Genomic DNA, 27428 nt, shown 5'->3' on the forward strand with positions numbered 1-27428 from the left:
AAAAAAATTTTTTTGTCTGCCCTGCCCAGCATTTGGGATCTTAATTCCCCGACCAGGGATTGAACCCGTGCCCCCTGAAGTGGAAGCACGGAGCCCTAACCACTAGACTGCCAGGGAACTCCCAGGTGCCTACGTTAAAAACAAATTAGAGCATTACTGGACAATACTTTACCTGGGTAGAAAGATTCAGTGGCAATACTCAGCCCTAATAGAAATCATTGGTAGAGTCTAGGGTTTCTCTAGTGTAAAGTGTTGATAACGCAGAATAGATGCTGAGTAAATATTTACTGATGATGATATAGGTAGGCATTAATGAAAGAGGCCAGTATTGATTTGTCAACTAGACAATAATAAGCCAGAAACATCCAATCAATCACTAAGTTCTGTCAGTCCTATCTCCATAATATCTCTGGAATTGATCTACTGCCATTGCTACTGCCAGGCTCAGGCCTTTATTTTATGACTATGGCATTAAATTCATGACTCCAATCTGAACTCCCTCCAGTCCAACCTTACTACTTAAGCCAGAGTGGTTTAATGAACATACAGATCTGATCATGTTACTTTCCTGATTAAAACCATTCACTTGGTACAGAATCAAGCATTAACTTCTTAAAATGAAATACAAGCCCCTTCACCATCAGGCCTCTGCTCACCCAGGCTCATCTCTTCTCTGCCATACACTCCCTAGACTCCTGAACCTGGAAATGTTTTCTTTCGACTTCTTGCTGTTAAAAATGCCATTTCCTTCACATGGAATTCCCTTCAACTGGAAACTTTATTCTTCTGTAAATAATTCCTTTCAAGCATCCTCTTACCCTGGAAACCTGGGGTGTAATATGAATCCTGAAACAAAGTAAAGCTACCTGCATGGGCCATGCATATCCTTTGTCTTTATCAGACTTATCATTAGTCCATGGTGCCTCTACATAAGGAGTTAATAATTATTTGCCTGTCTTGTGTGAAAGTTTGAGAACGCAGCAATGAATAGAAAGTGCAAACGCATTACTGTCGCCAGGGCTTCAGGTTACATTTATACTTGGAAATGTAGTTTCCTAGATAACTGTAAACATATTTCAACATTATTTTGTTGGATGATAGTGGTGACAAAAGAATATAAACCTGTCTTTAAACATGGACTTCTCTGCATACATTTTCATTTTACCGTCCTTCAGCTAATCCAGCTGTTTTGCAATAATCAGATGTTGCAGAAACCAAAGGGAAGAGGTAGAGAGGCAAATTAGCAGAGTAAAGGTGTGTGTGTGTGTGTTTAAAACTCTTCCAAGAGCAAAAGACCAAGGAAAACTGCTCCAAAGTTTGTGCGAAAAAGAACAATCAGCCAAATGAAAGCACTTACAGCACAGCAAGTGACTCTCACAGGCAGTGAATCTCACAGATGAAGCCTTCTTCCCGGGGAAATCAATATCTGTAGTTTAATCTGCCCTAAGCGTTAGTACACAGGAGAGTGATAAGAATATTCAAAGGGAAAATGGAGAGAGTGGATTTTGGCACTGAGTTGGAGGCGGCAGAAGAGAGAAATGATTGACAAGATAGGGTTGCCAGATTTAGCAAATGCAATATTTGGGACATAATTATACTAAGAAATGATTCATTGTTTATCTGAAATTCAAATTTAACTGCGCATCCTGTGTTTTACCTGACAAATCTAGGAAAAGAGAGAAAGAATGTTACTTCGTTACTCCCTGCTGTGTAAAAAAAACACTCAAAGACCGGCCCTAGAAGAAAAAAAGCGGTTGCGCTAAAGCACCCGAATCTTCAGAGAGAAGTTGTTTCCGCTCTCCTCCAGGGAGGGGGGCGGGGTGAGTAGTTTGGACCGCCAGCGTCCCACAATCCTCTGCTCTCGGGTCCTCTTTCCTCGCTCAAGATGGCGCTGCTCGCGATACCTTCTTGGGGCTGGGCAGCTGCGGCGGCTGCTTTCGAAAAGCGTCGCCACGCCGTGATACAGATCCGGCCCCTAGTCTCTGTCTGGGGCCCAGGTCCGCAATGGAGGTCACGTCAGCTCGGCGGCTCGGGAACTGCTGGAATCTCCCAGGTGAGATGCTGTTCACTTGGAAGTGTAGGGTGAAGGACAAGGGGACCTATAGGGAAAAGGTTGCCCTTGTGTCTTCAGGTCAGAGCCAGTACAAAGAAGAAAGGTTGTCAGGGCTAACTTGGAGCAGCAGTAAGTGAAGGAAGTTAGGGTTGGAAATTTGAGGAAGGGGTGAAGAAAATCTTTGGGGTACAGTAAATGGGAACAGGACGGAAGGTTCCAGGCAGAGGGCACCTGGAGCGCTGGTGACTCTCGCAGGATTTACAGTTTTTTCTCTTAGTTTATAAGAGGCAGGGTAGACACCATTCCCATACTGTTTACTTTTCTAAATGCAAGGAGAACTGGGCTACTTTCCAAAGTTAGTAATGGAATTTGGAACCAGTTTGCCAATGGTTAAGATTTTACTCAGTCGGAAGTAGCAATTTGGAGGGCATTGGAAGATAACAAGCGGCAAATTGAGTTAGCACCAGTTAGCTTCCTTGCTGACAGGGCTCCTTGATAGGCCCAAACCGTAATTATCTATGTCTCCAAAACACAGACCGCCCTAAATTCATATGTAAACACGATTATCCTTTGATCTGAAAAACAGTGTTCTTTTGTGTACACAGGTCGCTTTGGAAGCCATAAGGCTACTTGTCTTTAATGAATGTAGCTATGGGTACAGTGCATCTTAATATTTGTGTTCATTATTATCTCTCACTTAAGAATAGTGTTTTATTGTTATTTGTATTCGTACTTCACTGTATCTTTTTATTGCCTATAATTGACAAAAAGCTTAATTGGCACCCCTTGTTCATCTGTATAGCTAAAGTGTTGTCAGCTTCATATGAGAAACAACCTCTCACATTTTGATTCTTTGTCAACAAATGTTTAATGTCTGCTATGTACGTAGTGCTATGCTAGGTAATGGAGTACCAAGAGAAACACAGTAATATCTTCAAGCTGGACAATTTAGTTAATGAGATTGGACCTATGCATTACAAGAATAACTAAAAAACAACGTAGTAGATTAAATATCAAATGAATAGTATGAATAATAAGGGCTGTAGGCATCCAGAGGAAATAGTGATAATTAAGAACTAGATTATAGAGAGGATCTCATGCTGGTGATAGAACTGGGGAGAACATTCCAAGCAGGGAGTATGACACTAGGCATGAGGAATGCTGAAGGAATTATATCCATATGTTCATTCAGTAATTATTGAACATCTTTACATCAGTGAACAGTACAAGATATACACCCTGTCCTTAAAGGGTTTAAAATCTAGTAGGGGTAATAGATAAGTAAACAGGCAGTTAATACAGTAGTGCAATGATGGGGAAGGTACAAAGTACTAGAAGAATATACATGAGAGGCATCAAGACTAATCTTGAGGTGGAGAAAATTGACTTGAGTAACTGATATCTAAACCAAGACCTGAAAAATTAGAAGTTAGCTAAAGAGGGAATAGCATATACAAAGGCCCACAGGTAAGAGAGAGCATGAAACTTTTGTAGAACTGCTTATAGTTTAGACTAGTGAGGATTTCATGATAGGAGATGGCAGATTAAGGTAGAGAAGCAAATCCAGATCCTTTTATTAAGGTTTTTTAAAAGCACTTTGTAGTTGAAATTTGTAACATGTGATCTCTTGGGAACCAGTCTTATTCTCTAGTCCTCTAATAAGCCAGATGAAGTTAAAATAAAATTTGAAGGAAATCCAAAAAAGAGGGGATATATGTATAGCTGATTCACTTTGCTGTACAGTAGAAACTAAAACAACATTGTAAAGCAACTATACTCCAGTAAAAATTAATTTAAAAAAAGATAAAATTTGTAGGACTTTCAGGCTCGAAGAATGAGGGGGAAGGAGACGTCATTAGGAGATTCAGAGGAGGTGATGACAATAAAAAGTTAGCTTTCTCTCTTTACATGAACACTATCCCCACAATTTCCTTCACTCTCTCCTATATATCCTGCCATTTCTTTGGTTACCATTTATGAAGTATGAAAAACAAGGAAAAGATGTTACCTTTGTTTTCTACTTCTTAAAGACATGCAACTCTTGCCTCTTTTTAAAAAATGTTGATTTAACAGGGAGATTAAGGAATGATTATAAGGCTTTTAAAGTAAAACCTGGTACAACCTGAGGCAAATTTTCAGATTAATTAGTCACTTGTGGTTAAGATTACAAAATAAATATTGAATGCATACTTTCAGGACAATCATTAGTATTTATAGCATATTTTAGAGCTGAAAGGAACCTTAGTGCAGTGTTATGAAATCACGTTAGTGGGTTGGATCAGCACTTTGTTTTAGATGAAATTTAGTAGAATAGGAAAGAAAATATCAATGCTTTATATGTATTAAGGGAAGTATTGTTTTACAAATACATATATATACATTACCATGTGTATGTGGTTACTGGAATGCATTGTGAAATGTGTTTTTCACACAGGATTTTGCCCTAGAGCTATGCTGTGCAATGTGGTAGTCACTAGCTTCCTGTGACTGTTTAAATTTACATTAAATTAAAAATTTAATTCCTCAGTTGCATTAGTCACATTTTAAGGGCTGAATAGCCATATAGATGTGGAACATTTCCATCATTGCAGAAATTTCTACTGAACACTACTACTTTAGAAAAGATCAAGGACTTCCCTGGTGGCACAGTGGTTAAGAATCCACCTGCCAATGCTGGGGACACGGATTCCATTCCTGGTCCAGGAAGACCCCACATGCCACGGAGCAACTAAGCCCGTGTGCCACAACTACTGAGCCTGCACTCTAGAGCCCGCGAGCCACAACTACTGAAGCCTGCATGCCACAACTACTGAAGCCCGCCCGCCTAGAGCCCATGCTCCGCAACAAGAGAAGCCACCGCAGTGAGAAGCTCGCACACTGCAACGAAGGGTAGGCCCCACTCGCCGCAACTAGAGAAAGCCCATGTGCAGAAAGAAAGATCCAAAGCAGCCAAATATAAAAAAATAATAATAATAAATTAAAAAAAATAAAGTACTCCACAAAGTATTTTTTTTAAAAAAAAGAAAAGATCATATCCAGCTCTTCTAATTTTGCAGATGAGGAGACTAGGTTCTAGTATAGATAAATGACAGCCATTAAGGCCTTTCATTTGTATTTGTTTATTGCCTTCTGTGTGTTAGATATTTATATAAGGGTAATTAAGACTGTGACAGACCCTAATCACACAGTGAATGTTTGTTGAATTCTAAAGATACTTATCTAATAATTACTAGACCACTATTCATAGAGGGAAACACCTAAAACAGTTTTTTCTTAAAATGGGAAGATTTCATGTGATAAGACATAAATTGTAATGATTATTATATAATTGCCTCTCTACTGCACTAATTAATATTGAAAGGACTTATGAATTTTGAATGATAGAATTTTGGATTTATTTCATTAATATTGATACAGTAGAAACTGAGGCATCATATACTTAATCCATAGTGCCTTTTTTATCTATGTTTAACAAGTCCTTGCCTCTTGATTCTGACACTGATCATATATTTTCATTTTCTTAAATTAATTTTTATTGGAGTATAGTTGATTTACAATGTTATGTTAGTTTCTGCTATGTTAGTTTCTGCTGTACAGCAAAGTGAGTCAGTTATACATATACATATACATATATCCACTCTTTTTTAGATTCTGTTCCCATATAGGTCATTACAGAGTATTGAGTAGAGTTCCCTGTGCTATACAGTAGGTTCTTATTAGTTACCTATTTTATATATAGTAGTGTGTATTGTTAATCCCAATCTCCTAATTGATCCCTTTCCCCCCCTTTCCCCTTTGGTAACCATAAGTTTGTTTTCTATGTCTGTGGGTCTATTTCTATTTTGTAAATAGGTTCATTTGTACCATTTTTTTAGATTCCACATATAAGCAATATCATATGATATTTGTCTTTCAGTGTCTGACTTACTTCACTCAGTATGACAATCTCTAGGTCCACCCATGTTGCTGCAAATGGCATTATTTTGTTCTTTTCTTTGGCTGAGTAATATTCCATTGTATATATGTACCACATCCTCTTTATCCATTTCTCCGTTGATGGACATTTAGGTTGCTTCCATGTCCTGGCTATTGTAAATAGTGCCACAGTGAACATTGGGGTGCATGGATCCTTTTGAATTATGGTTTTCTCCAGATATATTCCCAGGAGTGGGATTGCTGGATCATATGGTAATTCTATTTTTAGTTTTTTAAGAAACCTCCATACTGTTCTCCATAGTGGCTATACCAATTTACATTCCCACCAACAGTGTAGGAGGGTCTCCATTTCTCTACACCCTCTCCAGCATTTATTGTTTGCAGATTTTTTGACGATGGCCATTCTGACTGGGGTGAGGTGATGCTGTGTAGTTTTGATTTGCATTTCTCTAATAATTAGTGATGTTGAGCATCTTTTCATGTGCCTCTTGGCTATCTGTATGTCTTCTTTGGAGAAATGTCTATTTGGATCTTCCACCCATTTTTTGATTGGGTTGTTAGGTTTTTTGATATTGAGCTGTATGAGCTGTTTGTATATTTTGGAGATTAATCCTTTATCATTCACATTGTTGGCAAATGTTTTCTACCATTTTCTGGGTTGTCTTTTTGTCTTGTTTATGGTTTCCTTTGCTGTGCAAAAGCTTTTGTGTTTAATTAGGTCCCATTTGTTTTTGTTTTTATTTTCATTACTCTTGGAGGTGGATCACAAAAGATCTTGCTGCGATTTATGTCAGATAGTGTTCTGCCTATGTTTTCCTCTAAGAGTTTTATAGTATCTGGTCTTACATTTAGGTCTTTAATCCATTTTGAGTTTATTATTATTAATTTGAGTTTATTAAGAAAAATAGTTTTTCCTTTAAATGGGAGGATTTCATATGATAAGACCTAAATTGTAATGATTATTATACAATTGCCTCTCTACTACACTAATTAATATTAAAAGGACTTAATGAATTTTGAATGATAGAATTTTGGATTTATTTCATCAATATTTATATGGTAGAAACTGAGGCATCATATACTTGTTCCATAGTGCCTTTTTATATATGTTTAGCAAGTCCTCGACTCTTGATCGTGACACTGATCATATACTTTTTCATTTGTTTTTTTTTAAACATCTTTATTGAGATTAATTCACATATCATACAGTCACCCACTTAAAGTGTGGATTTAGTATATTCAATGGATTTTAGTATATTCAGTGGTATATACCACCATCACCATAGTCAATTTTACATTTTCATTACCTCAAAAAGAAACCTGCTACCCTTTTGGCTGTCACCCTCCTTCCCCCTCCTGCACCAGGCCTTTGCAACCACTAATCTATGTTCAGTCTCTGTAGATTTGTCCATTCTGGACATTTCACATAAATGGAATCATAAAATATTTGGTCTTGAAACTGGCTTCTTTCACTTAGCATTATGTTTTCAAGGTTCATGCATGTTATGGCATGCATTAAATACCTCATTCCTTTTTATGGCTGAATAATATTCGATGATATGGATGTAAAAGATTATCTTTATATGTTCATCAGTTGATAGACATTCAGTTATTTCCATCTTTTGGCTATTATGAATAATGCTGCTATAAACATTCATGTACAAGTTTTATATGAACATAAGTTTTCATTTCTCTTGGGTGTATACCTAAGAGTAGAATTGTTGTGTCATATGGTAATTCTGTTTAGTTCTTTAAGGAACTGCCAGACTGGTTTTCAGAGTGACTACAACATTTTACATTAGTATTAGAAGTGTACAGGGTTCCAGTTTCTCCATATCCTAGCTAATTGGTGTTATCTGACTTTTTTTAGTCTAGCCATCTTGGTGGGTGTGAAGTCATGTATCCTTGTGGTTTTGATTTGTATTTCCTTGATGACTAAAGATGTTGAGCATCTATCCATGTGCTTATTGCCCATTTGTATATATTCTTTGGAGAAATGTCAGTTCAGGTCCTTTGCCCAATTTTTAATTAGATTATTGGTCTTTTTATTTTTGAGATATGAGTCTTTATTCTAGATTCAAGTCCCTTATCAGATATATGATTTGCAAATATTTTCTCCCATTCTGTGGGTTGTCTTTTTCTTTCTTGATAGTGTCCTTTGAAGCACAAAAATTTTTCATTTTGTTGAAGTCAAATTTACTTATTTTTTTTCTTTTGTTGGTCATACTTTTGGTGTTATAGCTAAAAATCCATTGCCATATCTGAGGTCATGAAGATTTACCCTTATGTTTTCTTCTAAGAATTTTATAACTTAATTCTAGTGAGATATAGGAACATTACTTTTGCATAGTTCTAGTTCCTTACCCTGCTTTGTTGTTTTACTTTTATAGATATTACATCTATAAATGTTAAAATCCTAACAATACATTGTCATAATTATGACTTTATATAATTTTATGACTTTTAAAGAAGCTGAGAGAAGAAAGGAGGGTAAGTAAATATTTATGGCTTTTTTTATAATAACCTTCATATTTATCATTTCTGGTTCTCTTCATTTGTGCTCTTGTGTTTGAGTTACCATCTGGAGTCATTTCCTTATCCCAATATAGCTGTGCTCCCATCCATCTCCTTTGTGCTGTTATTGGCAAGTATACTGCATCTCTATAGGTTATAGGCTTAATCATACATTATATAAATATTATTTTATACAATTGCTTTTTTTTTTTTTTTTTTTGCGGTACACGGGCCTCTCACTGTTGTGGCCTCTCCCGTTGCGGATCACAGGCTCCGGACACGCAGGCTCAGCGGCCATGGCTCATGGGCCTAGCCGCTCCGCAGCATGTGGGATCTTCCCGGACCGGGGCACGAACCCGTGTCCCCTGCATCGGCAGGCAGACTCTCAACCACTGCGCCACCAGGGAAGCCCTATACAATTGCTTTTGAAATTGGTACAAAGAAGAAAGTAGAACAGTATGCATTTATACAGTCTTTTATAATAACACAATTACCTTTTCCTGTGCTCTTGTTTTTGTGTGTGTGTGGATTTGAATTACAGTCTGAGATTACTTGCTTTCAGGCTAAAGAACTTACATTAGTATTTCTTGTAAGGTAGTTCGGCTAGTAACAGATTCTCTCAATGTTTGTTTGTCTGGGAATGTCTTTATTTTGCCTTTATTTTTGAACAACAGCTTTCCTGGATATAGGATTCTTCCTTGGCAGTTTTTTCTTTGAGCCCTTTGAATATGGTATCCTGCTGCCTTACAGCCTATACTTGTTTCTGCTAAGGAATTAGCTGTTAGTTTTATTGAGGATCTCTTATTAGTGAGGAGTCTTTTTTCTCTTGTTACTTTCAAGATTTTCCCCTTGTTTTTGGCTTTCAGTATTTTTACTATAATGTGTCTGTGGATCTCTTTGCATGTTTCCTATTTGGAATTTGTTGAGCTTCCTGGATGGGTAAATTTTTGTTCTTTTTAATAAGCTTTGGAGGCTTTCAGCCATTATTTCATTGAGTAGGTTTTCTTCCCCTTTATCTCTCTCCTTTCTTTCTGGTACAGTCATTATACATATATAGGTGCACTTAATAATGTCCTACATTTCTCTGAGAATCTGTTTATTTTTTTTCACTGTTTTTAAATCTCTGTTCTTCATATTGCATGATTTCTATTGCTCATCATTTTTTTTTTTTTGTGGTACGCGGGCCTCTCACTGTTGTGGCCTCTACCGTTGCAGAGAACAGGCTCCGGACGCGCAGGTTCAGTGGCCATGGCTCACGGGCCCAGCTGCTCCTTGGCATGTGGGATCCTCCCGGACCGGGGCACAAACCCGTGTCCCCTGCATCAGCAGGCGGACTCTCAACCACTGCGCCACCAGGGAAGCCCTCTATTGCTCATCTATGAGTTCATTAATTCTTTGTTCTGTCAGTTCACATCTACTGTTGAGCACCTCTACTTAATTTTTCATTTCAGTTATTGTAATTTTCAACTCTAGGATTTCCATTTGGTTCTTTTTTTAATAATTCCTCTACATATCAATACATTCCTATTGATACTATACCTGTGATGTGACATTGTCATCACACCTTCCTTTATTTCTTTTTTTTTTGTTGAATTTTTTTTTCTTTGCTCTTTTGGTACGTGGGCCTCTCACTGTTGTGGCCTCTCCCGTTGCAGAGCACAGGCTCCGGACGTGCAGGCTCAGCGGCCATGGCTCATGAGCCTAGCCACTCTGTGGCATGTGGGATCTTCCCAGACTGGGGCATGAACCCGTGTCCCTTGCATCGGCTTGCAGACTCTCAACCACTGCGCCACCAGGGAAGCCCTTGTTGAATTTTTGAGTTTTATTTTTTTATACAGCAGGTTCTTATTAGTCATCCATTTTATGCACATCAGTGTATACATGTCAATCCCAATTTCCCAGTTCATCACACCACGACCCCTGCCCACCACTGCTTTCCCCTCTTGGTGTCCATATGTTTGTTTTCTACATCTGTGTCTCAATTTCTGCCCTGCAGACTGGTTCATCTGTACCATTTCTCTAGGTTCCACATATATGCATTAATATGCAATATTTGTTTTTCTTTTTCTGACTTACTTCACTCTGAATGAGAGTCTCTAGATTCATCCATGTCTCTACAAATGACCCAATTTCGTTCCTTTTTATGGCTGAGTAATATTCCATTGTATATATGTACCACATCTTCTTTATCCATTCGTCTGTCAATGGGCATTTAGGTTGCTTCCACGGCCTGGCTATTGTAAATAGTGCTGCAGTGAACATTGGGGTGCATGTGCATTTTTGAATTATGGTTTTCTCTGGGTATATGCCCAGTAGTGTGATTACTGGGTCATATGGTAATTCTATTTTTAGATTTTTAAGGAACCTCCATACTGTTCATCATAGTGGCTGTATCAATTTACATTGTCACCAGTAGTGCAAGAGGGTTCCCTTTTCTCCACACTCTCTCAAGCATTTGTTGTTTGTAATTTTCTGATGATGTCCATTCTAACTGGTGTGAGGTGATACCTCATTGTAGTTTAGATTTGCATTTCTCCAATAATTAGGGATGTTGAGCAGCTTTTCATGTGCTTCTTGGCCATCTGTATGTTCTCTTTGGAGAAATGTATATTTAGGTCTTCTGCCCATTTATTGATTGGGTTGTTTGTTTTTTTAATGTTGAGCTGCATGAGCTGTTTATACATTTTGGAGATTAATCCTTTGTCCGCTGATTTGTTTGCAAATGTTTTTTCCCATTCTGAGGGTTGTCTTTTCGTCTTGTTTGTAGTTTCCTTTGCTTTGCAAAAGCTTTTAAGGTTCATTAGGTCCCATGTGTTTATTTTTGTTTTTATTTCCATTACTCTAGGATGTGGATCAAAAAAGATCTTGCTGTGATTAATGTCAAAGAGTGTTCTTCCTATGTTTTCCTCTAAGAGTTTTATAGTGTCCAGTCTTACATTTAGGTCTCTAATCCATTTTGAGTGTATTTTTCTGTGTGGTATTAGGGAGTGTTCTAATTTCATTCTTTTGCATGTAGCTGTCCAGCTTTCCCAGCACCACTTATTGAAGAGAATGTCTTTTCTCCATTGTATATCCTTGCCTCCTTTGTCATAGTTTAGTTGACCATAGGTGCGTGGGTTTATCTCTGGGCTTTCTAGCGTGTTCCATTGATCTGTATTTCTGGTTTTGTGCCAGTACCATATTGTCTTGATTACTGTAGCTTTGTAGTATAGTCTGAAGTCAGGGAGTCTGATTCCTCCAGCTCCGTTTTTTTCCCTCAAAACTTCTTTGGCTGTTTGGTGTCTTTTGTGTCTCCATTACAAATTTTAAGATTTTTTGTTCTAGTTCTGTAAAAATGCCATTGGAAATTTGATAGGGATTGCATTGAATCTGTAGATTGCTTTGGGTATTATAGTCATTTTCACAGTATTGATTCTTCAAATCCAAGAACATGGTGTATCTTTCTGTCGTTATCATCTTTAATTTCTTTCATCAGTGTCTTATAGTTTTCTGCATACAGGTCTTTTGTCTCCCTAGGTAGGTTTATTCCTAGGTACTTTATTCTTTTGTTGCAATGGTAAATGGGAATGTTTCCTTAATTTCTCTTTCAGATTTTTCATCATTAGTGTATAGGAATGCAAGAGATTTCTGTGCATTAATTTTGTATCCTGCAACTTTACCAAATTCATTGATTAGCTCTAGTAGTTTTCTGGTGGCGTCTTTAGGATTCTCTATGTATAGTATCGTGTCATCTGCAAACAGTGACAGCTTTACTTTTTCTTTTCCAATTTGTATTCCTTTTATTTCTTTTTCTTCTCTGATTGACATGGCTAGGACTTTCAAAACTGTTTTGAATAATAGTGGAGAGAGTGGACATCCTTGTCTCGTTCCTGATGTTAGAGGAAATGCTTTCAGTTTTTCACCATTGAGAATGGTGTTTGCTGTGGGTTTGTCGTATATGGCCTTTATTATGTTGAGGTAGGTTCCCTTAATGCCCACTTTCTGGAGAGTTTTTATCATAAATGGGTGTTGAATTTTGTCAAAAGCTTTTTCTGCATCTATTGAGATGATCATATGATTTTTATTCTTCAGTTTTTTAATAGGGTGTATCACATTGATTGATTTGCATATACTGAATAATCCTTGCCTCCCTGGGATAAATCCCACTTGATCATGGTGTATGATCCTTTTAATATGTTGTTGGATTCTGTTTGCTACTATTTTGTTGAGGATTTTTGCATCTGTAATCATCTGTGATATTGGTCTGTAATTTTCGTTTTTTTTGGTATCTTTGGTTTTGGTATCAGGGTGATGGTGGCATCATAGAATGAGTTTGGGAGTGTTCTTTCCTCTGCAGTTTTTTGGAAGAGTTTGAGAAGGATGGATGTTAGCTCTTGTCTAAATGTTTGATAGAATTCACCTGTGAAGCCATCTGGTCCTGGAGTTTTGTTTGTTGGAAGATTTTTAATAACAGTTTCAATTTCATTACTTGTGATTGGTCTGTTCATATTTTCTGTTTCTTCCTGGTTCAGTCTGGAAGGTTATACCTTTCTAAGAATTTGTCCATTTCTTCCAGGTTGTCCATTTTATTGCCATAGAGTTGCTTGTAGTTGTCTCTTAGGATGCTTTGTATTTCTGTGGTGTCTCTTGTGACTTCTCCTTTTTCATTTCTAATTTTATTGATTTGAGTCCTCTCCCTCTTTTTCTTGATGAGTCTGGCTAATGGTTTATCAATTTTGTTTACCTTCTCAAAGAACCAGCTTTTAGTTTTATTGATCTTTGCTTTTGTTTTCTTTGTTTCTATTTCATTTGTTTCTGCTCTGATCTTTATGATTTCTTTCTTTCTGCTAACTTTGTGTTTTGTTTGTTCTTCTTTCTATAGTTCCTTTAGGTGTAAGGTTAGATTGTTTATTTGAGATTTTTCTTGTTTCTTGAGGTAGGCTTGTATAGTTATAAACTTCCCTGATGAAATTGCTTTTGCTGCATCCGATAGGTTTTGGTTCGTCGTGTTTTCATCATCATTTATCTCTAGGTATTTTTTGATTTCCTCTCTGTTTTCTTCAGTGATCTCTTGGTTATTTAGTAACGTTTGGCCTCCATGTGTTTGTGTTTTTTACTTTTTTTCCCCCTGTAATTGATTTCTAATCTCATAACGTTGTGGTCAGAAAACATGCTTGATGTGATTTCAATTTTCTTAAATTTACTGAGGCTTGATTTGTGACCCAAGATGTGATCTATCCTGGAGAATGTTCCGTGCACACTTGAAAAGAAAGTGTAGTCTTCTGTTTTTGGATGGAATGTCCTATAAGTATCAATTAAATTTATCTGGCCTGTTGTGTCATTTAAAGCTTGTATTTCCTTATTAATTTTCTGTTTGGATGATCTGTCCATTGGTGTATGTGAGGTGTTAAAGTCACCCACTATTATTGTGTTACTGTCAATTTCCTCTTTTATAGCTGTTAGCAGTTGCCTTATGTATTGAGGTGCTGCTATGTTGTGTGCATATATGTTTATAATTGTTATATCTTCTTGGATTGATCCCTTGATCATTATGTAGTGTCCTTCCTTGTCTCTTGTAACATTTTTTATTTTAAAGTCTCTTTTATCTGATATGAGTATTGCTACTCCAGCTTTCTTTTGATTTCCATTTGCCTGGAATATCTTTTTCCATCCCCTCACTTTCAGTCTGTATGTGTCCCTAGGTCTGAAGCATGTCTGTTGTAGACAGCATATATATGGGTCTTGTTTTTGTATCCATTCAGCAAGCCTGTGTCTTTTGGTTGGAGCATTTAATCCATTCACGTTTAAGGTAATTATTGATATATATGTTCCTTTTACAATTTTCTTAACTGTTTTGGGTTTGTTTTTGTAGGTCCTTTTCTTCTCTTGTGTTTCCCACTTAGAGAAGTCGCTTTAGCATTTGTTGTAGAGCTGGTTTGGTGGTGCTGAATTGTGTTATCTTTTGCTTGTCTGTAAAGCTTTTGATTTCTCCATGGAATCTGAATGAGATCCTTGCACGGTAGAGTAATCTTGGTTGTGAGTTCTTCCCTTTCATCACTTTAAGTATATCATGCCACTCCCTTCTGGCTTGTAGAGTTTCTGCTGAGAAATCAGCTGTTAACCTTATGGGAGTTCCCTTGTCCGTTATTTGTCATTTTTCCTTTGCTGTTTTCAATAATTTTTCTTGTCTTTAATTTTTGCCAGTTAATTACTATATGTCTCGGTGTGTTTCTCTTTGGGTTTATCCTGTTGGGACTCTGCACTTCCTGGACTTGGGTGGCTATTTCCTTTCCCATGTTAGGGAAGTTTTTGACTATAATCTCTTCAAATATTTTCTCAGGTCCGTTCTCTCTCTTCTCCTTCTGGGACCCGTATAATGCGAATGTTGTTGCATTTAATGTTGTCCCAGTGGTCTCTTAGGCTGTCTTCATTTCTTTTCATTCTTTTTTCTTTATTCTGTTCCACAGCAGTGAATTCCACCATTCTATCTTCCAGATCACTTATCTGTTCTTCTGCCTCAATTATTCTGCTATTGATTCCTTCTAGTGCATTTTTCATTTCTGTTATTGTATTGTTCATCTCTGTTTGTCTGTTCTTTAATTCTTCTAGATCTTTGTTAAACATTTCTTGCATCTTCTCGATCTTTGCTTCCATTCTTTTTCCGAGGTGCTGGATCATCCTCACTATCATTATTCTGAATTCTTTTTCTGGAAGGTTGCTTATCTCTACTTCATTTCGTTGCTTTTCTGGGGTTTTATCTTGTTCCTTTATCTGGTACATAGCCATCTGCCTTTTCATCTTGTCTATCTTTCTGTGAATGTGGTTTTTGTTCCACAGGCTGCAGGATTGTAGTTCTTCTTGCTTCTACTCTCTGCCCTCTGTTGGATGAGGTTATCTAAGAGGCTTGTGCAAGTTTCCTGATGGAAGGGACTGGTGGTGGATTGAGCTGGCTGTTGCACTGGTGGGCAGAGCTCAGTAAAACTTCAGTCTGCTTGACTGCTGATGGGTGGGGCTGGGTTCCCTCTCTGTTGGTTTTTTGGCCTGAGGCGACCCAGCACTGGAGCCTGCCCGGGCTCTTTGGTGGGGCCAGTGGCGGACTCTGGGAGGGCTCACGCCAAGGAATACTTCCCAGAACTTCTGCTGCCAGTGTCCTTGTCGTCACAGTGAGCCACAGCCACCCCCCACCTCTGCAGGAGACCCTCCAACACCAGCAGGTCGGTCTGGTTCAGTCTCCTGTGGGGTCACTGCTCCTTACCCTGGGTCCCAATGCACACACTACTTTGTGTGTGCCCTCCAAGAGTGGAGTTTGTTTCCCCCAGTCCTGTTAAAGTCCTGCAATCAAATCCTGCTAGCCTTCAAAGTCTTATTCTCTAGGAATTCCTCCTCCCGTTGCTGGACTCCCAGTTTGGGAAGCCTCATGTGCGGCTCAGAACGTTTACACCAGTGGGGTGACTTCTGTAGTTTAATGTTTTCCAGTTTGTGAGTCACCCACCCAGCAGTTATGCGATTTTATTTTATTGTGATTGTGCCCCTTCTACTGCCTCATTGTGTCTTCTCCTTTGTCTTTGGATGTGGGGTATCTGTTCTGGTGAGTTTCAGTGTCTTCCTGTCGATGATTGTTTCAGCAGTTAGTTGTGATTCTGGTGTTCTTGCAAGAGGGAGTGAGAGCACGTCCTTCTCTGCCATCTTGAACCAATCTTCTTTTATTTCTTTAACAGGGTTTCCTTTAGTCTTTGAACATATTTATAATGACAGCTTTGAAGGTTTTTTCTCTTCAGTCTGACATCTGGTTAAAACTGTAGGCAGTTTCTTTTGCCTGCTTTTTTCCTCAGTGTATAGGTTGTAGTTTCATGTTTCTTTGTGTATCTTGCAAGTTTTTGGAAACTGGACATTTTAGATAATGTAGTAACTCTTGGTACTGGTTCCCTCCCTCCCAGGGCTTATTAGTGTTATTTACTTGTTTGTATGTTTATTTAGGAACTGGCTGGATTTTAGTGCTGTCTCTCTCCACCCTCCCCTTGCTCCCCACTTCACAGTGTTAGTGCCTCTAATGTTGCCTCTTAAGCAACATAGCCTTACCAGCATAGCCTGGCATATGCCCACAGTCACCCTGAGAGGGCAGTTGTTTTGCTGAGGCTCTCTCTGTCTCTTTTCCAGTTATGCTCCAATTGTTGCTGGGAGATCAGCACTGTTTTTTCCAACAGTGCCCCGGGGCAGAAATTGTTTCACCGACTAAAGCCATCAGATTGGGGTTCCTTTGAAGGGAAGGTTGTTGAGGTCAGTGTTTGAGGTTTTTTCCGACCCTAGGCAGTCTCCTCCTGTACATTTCCCTCCTTGGTTTTCTGGTTCTCTGGGGCAAACCAGCTGAACTACAGTTCAGCCTCTATGTCCAGTGATTCCACTAGTCTCCTCCTACTTGCCTTTCACCTCAACCTCTACTATATTTGAGAGTAGCTTTGGGCTTAACTAATCCACGTCTAGTTGTATGAAGTCACTTCCTCTGGGAAGAGATTAGGAGCTATCCGCTTCAGGGCCTTCTCTCTCCAGGCAAAATCTCCCAGCCACAGCTCTGGAGCTGGGCGTAGGGGACAATGGCGGCTTCTCTCTGAGTGATATCCCCACTTTAGGAGTTGAGCACTAGATGGAGTTTGGGGAGCAGTAGCCTCAGGTGTTTTTGCCTTGCCTCTCTTGGTATGCAACTACCCTCTTATGAGTCAGGGCTAGGGTGACTGGGGCTTCAATATTCTTAGTGGCATCACACCCAAGGTAGAGCCTCTGTCCCTCTAGTGGGGGTGTGTGGAAGAAGGGAGACCCTACCCCTTGGCCATGTTAGCCCAGAACTTAGCTTCAGCAACAGGTTGTTGGGGGGGAAGGATGAGAAATGCTGATGTCCTGCCTTTCCCAGGAAGATAGTCTTTTGACTAGGAGCTCGGCGGGCAGAGGGAGCACTGTGCTCCTGGCTGCACCAAACTCAAGTGGAGTTTCCATATGGCTGAACTGGGAGTCGGGAGGCAGGGAGTGTGTCCTGGTTCAAACACCACAGACTCTTGCCATTCTTACTGAGCTCTAATAGATTTTCTTGAGTAAATGATATTTCATTTGCTATATGCCTCCAGGACCATTTCTAGGGACTTTAAATGGTAATACTTTATAAATTTCACCAGTTTTGTTGGAGAGTGAGTCTAAGGAGCTCCTTATGTTGTCATGTTAGAAGTGGAACTCTTTTCATTTGTTTTTGACAGGTTCATGTTCTTTGGCTTATCGCATGCAGCAAAGCGGTCTGTCCTTTCCCTTTGGTTTGTAGGAGATATTACCAGTGAGGTACTTACCTTGTATGTTCCATTTAGTAGTTCTTTTGGATAGGTACTGTTTTGTTTTCATTTGTTGGCTCTGACATCATGGACAAAGGATGGGAACTTTAATTTCTTCCAGTAGTGTGTAAGTTCCTTCTTCCTGCCCTCCCACTGGTGACTAGCTGCTGATAATTAACAAAGTAGATAAAAGTTAAGAGACTTCTGGCCTTCATAACTGAAGTGGGAATATAATAACACTAGGGAAATAATCCTCCTACTCTGCTTTTTAGAGATGCTAAAGTTTTAAAATTTAAGTTTCATAACATAAGATGCATGTCAAGAAATTACAGTGAATACTGAGAAGACACAAAATGTAATAAGAAAATGAAAAACAACAGGAAAAAATTAAGGATGTTTTCAAGTGGATTATTTTGCATGGAACTGAAGAGGGTGAGGTGATTCAGTTACGTTTAAAGTGTCTGAAGGATAATTATTTTTAAAAAAATTAAAAGTTGTCCTTCTAATAGCTCAGTGATACCTGACCGTACCTGGAATATTAGTTTATAATACAGAAATATAGACTTCAGTTGAAGGAAGAGGGATTTCATGTGCATGTTAGAAAAAATTTCTTAAATTAATAATCCTATTATTGGGATAACAAAACAACTTTTTAAATGATGTTCTAAGAGGCAGAATAAATAACCATTAATCGTAACTTAAATAGATACCTTCTTAAAGATAGAACTGACTTAAATTTATATTCTTCAGGATCACAACTCACTTTATTTTTTTTAACATTTTATTTATTTATTTATGTATTTATTTATTTTGGCTGTGCCAGGCCTTAGTTGCAGTGTGTAGGATCTTCATTGCGGCATGTGGACTCTTAGTTGCGGCATGCAAACTCTTTAGTTGTGGCATGCATGTGGGATGTAGTTCCCCGACCAGGGATCGAACCCGGGCCCCCTTCATTGGGAACGTGGAGTCTTACCACTGGACCACCAGGCAAGTCCCCACAGCTCACTTTAAAGAGTATAATCTAGCAGAAAGAAACCAACAATCAGAAGAGTTGGATTCTAGTTTTGGCTTTTGTGTTAGAAGACACTAGAACAAATCATTAGGCAATAATTTGCTATCATTAGAAGAATATAAGCTATTAGGAAGCAGTCAGCTTGGTTTTGAGAAGAATAAGACATACCAAAACAATTCAGTTCTTCATATAAGAGAGTGACAGTGTACTCAGAAGTACAGTTGATCTTGATTTCATTGAGGCTCAATTCCTGTCCCCTGTATCATTCTCTCTCAACAAGCCAGGAAGGAATGGTATTGCATATATTAAGGAGTCTTGAGGTAATAGTAAGTATAGCTTACTGGAGAAAATACAGACAATTTGAAGTATTTTGATTTCTAAATATTGAAGAGAATAAACAACTGGTGTACAAAGGACAACATATGGTGCAGTGGAATGAACGTTGGACCAGGACACCTGACCACTTGAGCTCTGTTTCTACTCTAATTATCTTGGACAGATCACTTGTTCCTTTGGACCTCAGTTTCTGTAAAATAAGATTCAGCTACTTGATCTTTAAGGTTTCTTCCACTTCTGTAGTTTCCTGACTTTGATCTGTTGGGACTAGCCCTTTGAATATATACTATTGGGTTGGCCAAAAAGTTCATTTGGGATTTTCCAGATGTTTCAAAAATGCTGAGCGAACATTTTGGCCAACCCAATACCTCTAGTTTGAGAGCCTAGTTTATTACTGGTAGCAGTTTTCCAGGAGCAACATAGGGTACATTTCAGTTCACATGAATTTTTAAAAAAGTATTTATTTATTTATTTGGCTACACCAGGTCCCAGTTGCAACATGCGGGATCTTCAGTTGTAGCATGCAGGATCTTTAGTTGTAGCATGCAGGCTCCTAGCTGCAGCATGCAGGATCCAGTTCGCTGACCAGGGATCGAACCCAGGCCCCCTGCATTGGGAGCACAGAGTCTCAACCACTGGACCACCAGTGAAGTCCCCACATGAATTTTTAATGGAGCGTATTTGTATTGTTGTCTTTTATACTACTTACTGATCTTAGTGTAGGAGTAGAAGAACTGAGATTGATGGTGAGTTTAGTATTTGCTAGTGTTGGGGAGATGGAATTAGAGTGGAGGGAATGTAAGCTAGATTCTAAAATCATCTAGGAAGGTAGAAAAGATTCTAAGGAGGTGGTGGAGAGTAGCGGCATTACTATAAAAATTTTTATAAATTAAAGATGAAGCTTACATGGGCTATAAATGATAAGGAATGGAAATAAAAAGGTCTTAGAAACTTTTTACGTCTAAAGGTCTTCTGCCACTTGCAGAAGTGGCACTGGGGATTGAGAAGAGGAATTCAGAGGACCCCTCATTCTGAAATGGTTGAATAAATAACATTCTTTAAACCATTGACATTGATTTGAGTTGGTTATTAAGATTAATAGGAGGGGGAGAAAAGTTCATAATAGTGGTTCTAAACTTTCATTTCATTTAGAACAATAGGCCCTTTGAGAATCTGTTAAAAGCTATGAACTTTCCCCCTAGAAAAACACATATGCTTCATTTTGCATGCAATATCAGGGGTATCAGAGAACCCCCGATAAATATTGCAGGCTGGTGGGATTTTAATGTAGTTTCTAAGTAGCCAGTGGCAGAGTAAAGGGCCCTTGTCACCGGGCAGTGGGGGTAATGGAATGGAAACCTGTTTTGCTCATATCAAACTTTTTATTAAATGCAAAATGCAGTAATACATCAATATTCAATGTTGTGATCTTAAAGTTGTTGTTTTTTCAAAGGAGTGTGTACTTTCCATGTTGTAAAATATACAGTAGAGGTGAAATTGCCTGTTCTGTGTGTGATTCTTATAGTTTTCCTTTTTTATTTTATTTATACATTTCTCTTTAATTGTATAAAATCACATCTAATAAACATGAGAAAAATACCCACAATCTCACCTCTTAAATAATTTTCCATTTTCCCCCTGAATTTCAGTTCTTATATGTACATAATTTTTATGTTGCTGAGATAATTTTAAATCCTGTTTCTTTTTACTTATAAGCATTCTTTTACTTAGTACACAGTCTTTACCAAAATTAGATCTTTTAATTATTTAATATTTTAGTAAATTTAATAGATATATATTTAGCTGCCTGCAAAAGGACATTTTTGTTGTTTTGATTTTTCCTTTCCGTTTTTAAAATCTCTCTCCCTAAAGTCCTCATTTGTACTCTTGACACTCTTGTAAAATTTGTCACTAGTGAGTAAATAAACTTTTCAGATCTTTTATTATGTTGTTTGATCTTTGCAGTAGCCCTGTGAGGTAGGTGAACATTTCATTGTAGTAGCAATGGCCTATTTTGTCCTTTTCAGTCCCTCAACTTCTGCACTAGTTTTAGGCCCTTGTAACTTTACGCATGACTTTTCTCACTGCCTCAGGCATTCACCCTTCCAACCCATCCCACACAAAACATCCAGATTATTCTTCCTAAAGCATAACTCTGATAAGTATGACTTTCCTGCTTGTGGACTTCAGTGGTCTCTACACCTTAGCCTGCTGTTCAAGACCCTAAAGGGTTTTCACTTAACTAGCTTGCTAGCCATATTATTAACTATTTCTCTATAAATACCCTGCCCCTTCAGCCACCCTGGATTGCTCCCTGTTCCTTGGGCATTGTGCTTTTTCGTTTTTGTTTCTTCATTTATACCATACACTCTGTCTGAAATGTCCTCTCTCTAACTCCTTTCTGTTTTTCAAATCTTAGCTTAAGGGCCAATCTATGTCACAGAACTATTCCTTATAAGCTTATAAGACACTGATTTCTTCCTCCTCTGAATTCCTATAATACCTTTTTCTACAAGTACAGTTATCATGTGTCTTGTGGAGGAGGTAAGATTTTATGCACCTAAAAGGCAGATACATTCCAGTCATCTTTTTTATCTTCCACATAGCTGGGCATAATATCTCACATGTAGCAGACACTCAGAAAATATTTATAAAATGAGTGATTAAACCCTATAATCAAATCAAAACAAAGTCTAACATAAGAGTAAATAATGTTTGCTTTGGTACTATACATTTGCAATAGAAGGCTCACTTTCTCCGTAAAGTGTATATTTCAGCAAAATCATAATCAGATTGTGGAATTATTAAACTTGAGGGTAACCTCTTAAGTTTGTCCATTGCATTTCTGTCACTCGGTGGTACTGTGGTGGGGTAGTGTCACTGAATGTCAGTTTTTGCTCAATAACCAAAGCATATATGCTTTTAAAATTTTTGAGTTACTTTATTAGTAGGCATCCTTTGCTTAAAATATGACTTATAAGATGGAGTTCTTTGAGGAATAAGATGTATAAAATTTTAGTCCTTGTAGCAATTTTAACTGCAGGCTGTGTTTTGGCTTATTTATTAGTTCTCTGATTAAGTTTTCTTTACCATATCCAGAGGTGAAAGAGATGTTAGAATGGAGAAACTATATCCTAAGAGTGTAGTTTCTCAGATACTGATGTTTTAGGAGAGTAGGCTTTTAAACTGTTAACTTATCATGCTTTTCAAAGCATACTAGAAAAGAGAAGTTGAGGCTTCTATTTTGGTTTACTTATCAGATTATTTTTACTGATCTTGAGTAACTTTTATTGACTTGTCATTGTAATATATTCATATTTTTAAGTGTGTGAATATTTGCCAAGTGTGAACTCTTTCTTCAACCGTTCTTAACTATGGTTACTTAACAGCTGTTTGTATGTGTGTGTGTGTATTAGTTTGCTAGGGCTGCCATAACAAAGTACCATAGACTGGGTGGCTTAAACAACAGAAATTTATTTTCTTACAGTTCTGGAGGCTAGAAGTCTGAGATAAGGTGTTGGCAGGGTTGATTTCTTCTGAGACCTCTCTCCTTGGCTTGCAGGTAGCTGTCTTCTCTGTCCTCACAAGGTCTTTTCTCTGTGCAAGTTTGTGTCTTAATCTCTTCTTATAAGTATACCAGTCATATTAGATAAGTCCCACCCTGATAACCTCACTTAACCGTAATAAACATCTTTAAAGGCCTTATCTCCATATACAGTCACATTTGAGACACTGGGGGTTAGGACTTCAACATGAATTTGGAGGAGACACAATTCAGTCCATGACAGTGTGTATGTATGTAAACACATAGAAAACTGGAAGCATATACTGCAAACACGCCTCTGGAGAGGGGATGGGTTGGGAGGCCAGAGGACAGTAAAAATGAACTTTCACTTGTCATTCTAGTTTGGCCATTGTTTGATATACTTGTTTTTATAATGACAGAATTTCATATTTAAGCTTTTCAGTTGGTGGTCTGATCTTTTTGAATAGGTTGTATTAATATGTTCATTTATTGAACTCTGGTTTGTTTTGTCTACTAGTAATGCATTTTAGCATTCTTGCATATGACTTAATGATTATTTTTTGTAACGTAAAACAGTCTTTAACATGTTTAAGAAGCTTTCCTGGAAGTATTCTGCAGCTTTTAGGTTTAGCCAGTTTTGGTTATCATTTTACTGGGGAATTGGGGGATTTTTTGAAGGTTGAGTCCCAGTATTTCCTCTTTATTTCAGTGGGTTTCTTCAGTTTCTATGTAACATAGGTACTCTGCATATTTGATGCTGCCTAATGAAGATCTATACTCATGTTTCTTTTTTCAAAATCAAGTTCTTGTATTTACAAAAAATTTACCAAAACAGTACATACCAGCTACTGAAAGATTAGAAAACACTGAAAAGGAGAAAAGAACAAAAAGCAGTTATGCTCTAAAACTTTTTGTCTAATAAGTAAGTATAACCTATTTATTTATTCATTGGTTTTCAACAGGATCATAAAAAATGAATAAATAAAGGCTTCCTATTGCTTAGAGCTATACTTTCAAGTACAGTAGACATTAGCCACATGTGGCTATTTAAATTTCAATTAAAATTAAATAAAATTTGAAACTTAGTAGCTTAGTCACACTAGACATATTTTAAGTGCTCAATAGCCACATGTGTCTAAGTGGCTATTGTATTTGACCACACAGATACAGAACATTTTCATAATCATAGAAAGTTCTACTGGACATGGCTGGCCTAGAATATAATTTTTAAGTAGGGATAATATTATCAAATTTGTTTTAGTAATATGATTCTGCCTGCAGTTTGAAGGATAGATTGGAAATAGGCAGGGATTGGAGATAGGGACATCAGTTAGGAGAATATTGAAGTAATATAGAAGAGAAGTGTGATAAGGGCCTGCACTTCCTGTCATGAGGAAGTGTTATCAGGATTTGTCACCATGCAGTCTAATATCATGAAAAGATTTTGAAAGGTTTTGAAGCAGGAGAGTATTACTTTGTTTTAGCTACTTTATCTTAATCTCAGTGTTTTTAGGCTATAAAATGGACATTTGAATAAGACCTATCTTCCACTATTCTGGGGAGGATCAAGACAATGACAGATATGAAAGCAGTTTGTGAATTGTAAAGTGCTTTAACTTTTGCCATTGCAATTTTGGTGTATGGTTCTGTAGTAAAACACCATTTTTGGTAATGGATTTTGTGGGATTTGCCGTGGAGCTCATGTGGTTAGGCTACTATCGTTGTTTCTGTTTTGAATACTTCTCAAGCAGTCCAGTTACATCCTAGCTAATCAGTGACAGAACTGACACTACACCCCAGGTCCTTTCACTCATCTCTTTGCCCTTCATCTTGCTAGCTCTACTTTTCACAACTCTGATGAATTTTACTTCTTATTTAGGATCTTCTGTGCAACTACAATCTATTGCTTTGATGAATAGCTAGAGGAAATCTATTTAAATAAACCTATTGTAAAATTATCTTTTAAATGGATTCTTTTATATTACTAGCTTAGAATATTATCATAGATACAAAAGTAGCAAAATCATACTATACTTGTCTTTCTAGAGTTTACCACTGCCTGTCACAACTTTACATTTACAAAAAGAACATGCCCCCATCTTCAGCCAGTCTTTTAACAAACATTTATCAGTTACCTGCCATTTGCCAGACATTGTACTAGGTACTGGGGCCACAACCATGAACAAGGCATAGCCTTTGCCCTCCAGGAAATCATGATTTAGAGGAGAAAACAGGTAACCAACTACTCAAAATAAGGTGTGGTAAGTGCTTTAGTAGATATGTGTGCAGGGTTTTTGAGGGGAACCACCCTCAGTCTAGAGAGGTCATGGAAAACTTTCCAAACAAAGAATTTATAGATGAGTATTGAAGGATGTGTAGGTAGACACTGGTCTGGTGGATGAATGAGAAAAGGGCATTTTAGGGCAGAAGATATTAAATAACATGTGTTCTTTGGAAAAGCTGTAGTTTGGAGGGTGGATTGAAAGTGGACAAGATTGGAGGTAGGGAGACATTTAGTTTGGATGGAACATCAGAGAGTTTAATGGTAATATTGGTAAGAAGGGATGACAATCTCAACTAAGACTATGACACTGATTATAGAGATATTTAGGAGGTAAAGTTGATAGGAGTTACTGAGTGGTTTGATAGAGGGTAAAGAAAAAATAAAGAGTGTAGTTCCTGGGTGTCTGGCTTAGGCAGCTGGGTGGATAGTGATGCTATTTAACTAAGATGGGGAGGAACAAATTTGAGGAGTTGGAGAAGTTGGAGAAAATGGTGAGTTCAGCTTGGGATATGTGGAGTTTAAGCTATCTATGAGACATCATGATGAAAATGTCTAATGAACAGTTGTATGTATGGGGTAAGGTACTCGAGAAAGAGATCTGGACTTGAGGTAAAGTTTGAGAATCATCGTGGAAGTAATTTTTTTTATAGTGACCATGGATACCTTCTGGAGACTATTTAGAATGAGAAAAAAATAGAGGGCTAAGGAAGACACTCCTGAGACTGCCAAAATTTAAATGAAAGAATAGTCCAAGAAGGAGAATATGTAGGGGCCAGAGAGGTTCAAGGAATAGGGATAGATAGATATCCTAGAAGCCAAGAGAGGAGAGGGTTTTAGAAAGGAAGGAATGGTTAATAATATTATGCGACAGAGAGGGTATGTAAGATGAATACGCAAGGTGTTATTGAATTTAGCAATTAGTTGCTCATTTAGTATTCCTGATAAAAAAACAGAGTGGTGATATGGTGGTAGAAGCCGTATTACAGTGTCTTAAGCAGTAAAACATTAAGCTGTGTCCTTTTCAGTGCATCATATCAGGGGGTACATAATGTTGATATGTCTTATTACTGGTGGTGTTAACCTCCATTGAATGGTTAAGGTGGTATCTACTGGGTTTCTCCAGTGAAAAATACTATTTTCTCCTTTGTAATTAAAAAACACCTTGAGGGAGATTCTTTGAGAATATGCAAATATCATATTTCTCCTTAAACTTTCACCAGCTAATATTAGCATATCTACAACAGTTATTACTGTGGTGTTTGCCTAAATACGTTTTTTTGTTTCCCTCATTTTGCATTTGTAATGGGACTTCTGTAAAGAAGAGCTGTTGCCTTCTCCCTCATTTATATTTTTACTTACTTATTTATATCAGGCTGAACTCATAGATGTTAATAAACTATATTCTATGGACTATCATCTAATACTCTCAATTTTTATTTTCTTCTTCTAGTTGTCCTAGCTCTGGGCTACTGGAAGCTCCTTTAGATTGGCTCTTGTGTCCTTTGGACATGCCCCCATCCTTTTTCAGTACTTCCTTTCTTTCTGGCACCACACAGCGTTCCAGGTTCCTCTTATATTTTCCCTGACCTCGCCTTGAAATCATCCCTTTCTACAAGGAACCCTGTGCCTTTTATTGGAAAATGGTATGTAGACATGAAGATCTAGATGCTAGATGACTGTACATTTTTAAAACATAATCAGTTCTAAGTTCTGGGGATTGCCAGTATCCACAAATAGATGTATTTACTGGCTTTGCTAAGAAAATTTAATAAGCTTTCATCTAGGAATGCTAATTTCACATAAGACCAGCGAGGCCATTTAATTGTGATTATTATTTTATTTGATAAACTGTATTTTCAGAAATGTGTGTCCAACTTTTCATTTGTTACTTCTGATTAAATGCCCTTGATATAATTCTGTAATAGATTACTTATTAAAAATTACTAGGTGAAATTTGTATAATATGAAAATAATAGTTTTAATATGAAAATAATAGTTTTAAAGTCAACAGTTCATTGGCATTTAATATATTCACAATGTAGTGCAGCCATCATTCCAAAGCATTTCCATTGCTCCAAAGTGAAACTCCTTATCTGTTAAGCAGTTTCTCCCCATTCCTACCTTCCCCCAGCCCCCATCAGTTTGCATCCTGTCTCTGTGGATTTATCTGTTCTAGATATTTCATATAAATGGGGTCATACAACACGTGACCTTTTGTGTCTGGCTTCTTTCACTTAGCATAATCTTTCCGAGGTTCATCTACATTGTAGAATATATCAGTACTTCATCCCTTTAATGGTTGGATATTATTTCTTTGTATTTGCATGTATATACCACAATATTTAATCCATTCATCTGTTGAAGACCTTTGGGTTGTTTCTGCCTATTGGCTATTGTGAATCTTGCTGTTAGAAACAAGCACGTACATGTAATATACTTGTTTGAGTACCTGTTTTCAATTTTTTTTTCTTTTTTTC

At 37.6% G+C, this 27428-nt stretch overlaps 1 protein-coding gene across 7 annotated transcripts in view; it reads left to right on the forward strand.

Annotated features, from left to right (window-relative positions):
• Positions 1-1847: 1847 nt before the first annotated feature.
• Positions 1848-27428, forward strand: part of ABCB7 (ATP binding cassette subfamily B member 7) — a 131716-nt gene continuing 106135 nt past the window's right edge. For 3 of the 7 annotated variants that reach the window (XM_089904354.1, XM_089904351.1, XM_089904355.1), the window contains exon 1: positions 1848-2053. In XM_089904354.1, coding sequence (XP_089760480.1) covers positions 1886-2053 — 168 coding nt within the window. In that variant the 5' untranslated portion in view covers positions 1848-1885. The remainder of the gene's footprint in view (positions 2054-27428) is intronic. The other 4 variants (XM_089904350.1, XM_089904353.1, XM_089904352.1 and 1 more) reach the window with 3 other exon arrangements.

Source organism: Delphinapterus leucas, chromosome X (genome assembly GCF_059928025.1).
Source record: "Delphinapterus leucas isolate spDelLeu-1000000601 "Yukka" chromosome X, BTC_Dleu_Yukka2, whole genome shotgun sequence".
Classification (NCBI taxonomy): Eukaryota; Metazoa; Chordata; class Mammalia; order Artiodactyla; family Monodontidae; genus Delphinapterus; species Delphinapterus leucas.